The sequence below is a fragment of the Nannospalax galili genome, unplaced genomic scaffold (assembly GCF_000622305.1).
Source record: "Nannospalax galili isolate Female #2095 unplaced genomic scaffold, S.galili_v1.0 scaffold384, whole genome shotgun sequence".
Lineage (NCBI taxonomy): Eukaryota > Metazoa > Chordata > Mammalia > Rodentia > Spalacidae > Nannospalax > Nannospalax galili.
The window spans coordinates 1,562,336-1,563,610 of record NW_008352648.1 but is presented as its reverse complement, the minus strand read 5'-3'; the positions used below and the strand labels follow the sequence as shown (position 1 = coordinate 1,563,610).

Below are 1,275 nucleotides of genomic sequence, written 5' to 3'. Positions count from 1 at the left end.
CTCTCTCTCTCTCTCTCTCTCTCTCTCTCTCTCTCTCTCGTTTTTGAGACAGGGTCTCTCTGTAGCTCCAGCAGGCCTGGAATTCACAGTGTAGACCAGACTGGTCTTGATCTCACAGAGATCCTCTTCTGTGCTTGCTTCTCCTTTTGTGGCTCATGAAAACCATGACTGGTACTTCTATCTGCCTGCCTGGCTGCTCAGGCCACCCAGAGTTGTCTTACATCCATCAATTACCCAATCCATTCAGTCCTTCCTCTTGAATATTTCTCAGATTCCCTCTTGAATCCATCCCCTGTAAAGTAAATCTCAGAATTGTAGTCTCTGAGTTAAAAGCTGTAAGGGTTTATTACTGCTCTCGAAATCTTGATCCAGGTGTCCCTCCCTAGCCTATTCAGACAGCCAGCTCCTAGGCTCAGCCCTACGGAATAATTTCATTTCCTGAAACGTATTATGTTTTCCTTGCCTTCAGGACCTTTGCATAAGGTCTTTTCTGCTTGTCACCTAGGACACTAACTCTTTGGGCTCCAATTCAAATATAAACTTACTCAGGTAATATATTTTTAAAACATCTTTACTTGATGCTTCTTCTTTAAACCTTCTTTTTTAAAAATTTATTTTTATTTAGGTGTATGCATGTGTGTGTCAGTGTGTGAATATGTGCATGTGAGTGCAGATGCTCCTGTACGTCAGAAAAGGGCATCGGATCCCCTGGAGCAGGAGTTAAAAGAGGCTGTGAGACATTCAACGTGGGTGCTGGAAATCAAATGTAGGACCTCTGGAAAAGCAGCAAGCTTTCTTAATCACTGAGCCATCTCTCCAGTCTCAACATTCATCACACTTCTAATTATTATTTGGTCAGCCTACGCTTGCCTTGCCAATTAAACTATAAGCTTTACAGCTAAAGATTTCTATCTATATTATCCACAGTAGTATTTCTAGAACCCATCTAGTGTCTGGATCACATGATTTCAAGGAATAAGAGTTGACAAGGGACTCTTTAATTGTGGTATCACCACAAATGTACCATGAATAGAAAAGGCATGCTATTCTAGACAGGGAGAGCAGGACAGCTCATTGACTGGAGTGATGTAGAAAAGTGGAAGAATGGGATGTGATGAAATGCAACAATGTTTAGTATTAATAAATACAGTATAGAAGGCCAAAAGAAGCAAAATAACTTACCAAAACATTACAGTGGGATGGATCTGTAACTATAATCGTCAATCTAGTTAAAATTTTAATTGGTCTTGATTTTCCCTACAAATAAAAATATGT

General features: G+C 40.1%; 1 protein-coding gene across 1 annotated transcript in view; it reads right to left on the bottom strand.

Annotated features, from left to right (window-relative positions):
• Nucleotides 1–1,275, bottom strand: part of Rpp30 (ribonuclease P/MRP subunit p30) — a 44,733-nt gene that overhangs the window by 36,599 nt on the left and 6,859 nt on the right. Inside the window, exon 4 of the mRNA XM_008849597.3 lies at nt 1,183–1,257. Coding sequence (XP_008847819.1) covers nt 1,183–1,257 — 75 coding nt within the window. The remainder of the gene's footprint in view (nt 1–1,182; nt 1,258–1,275) is intronic.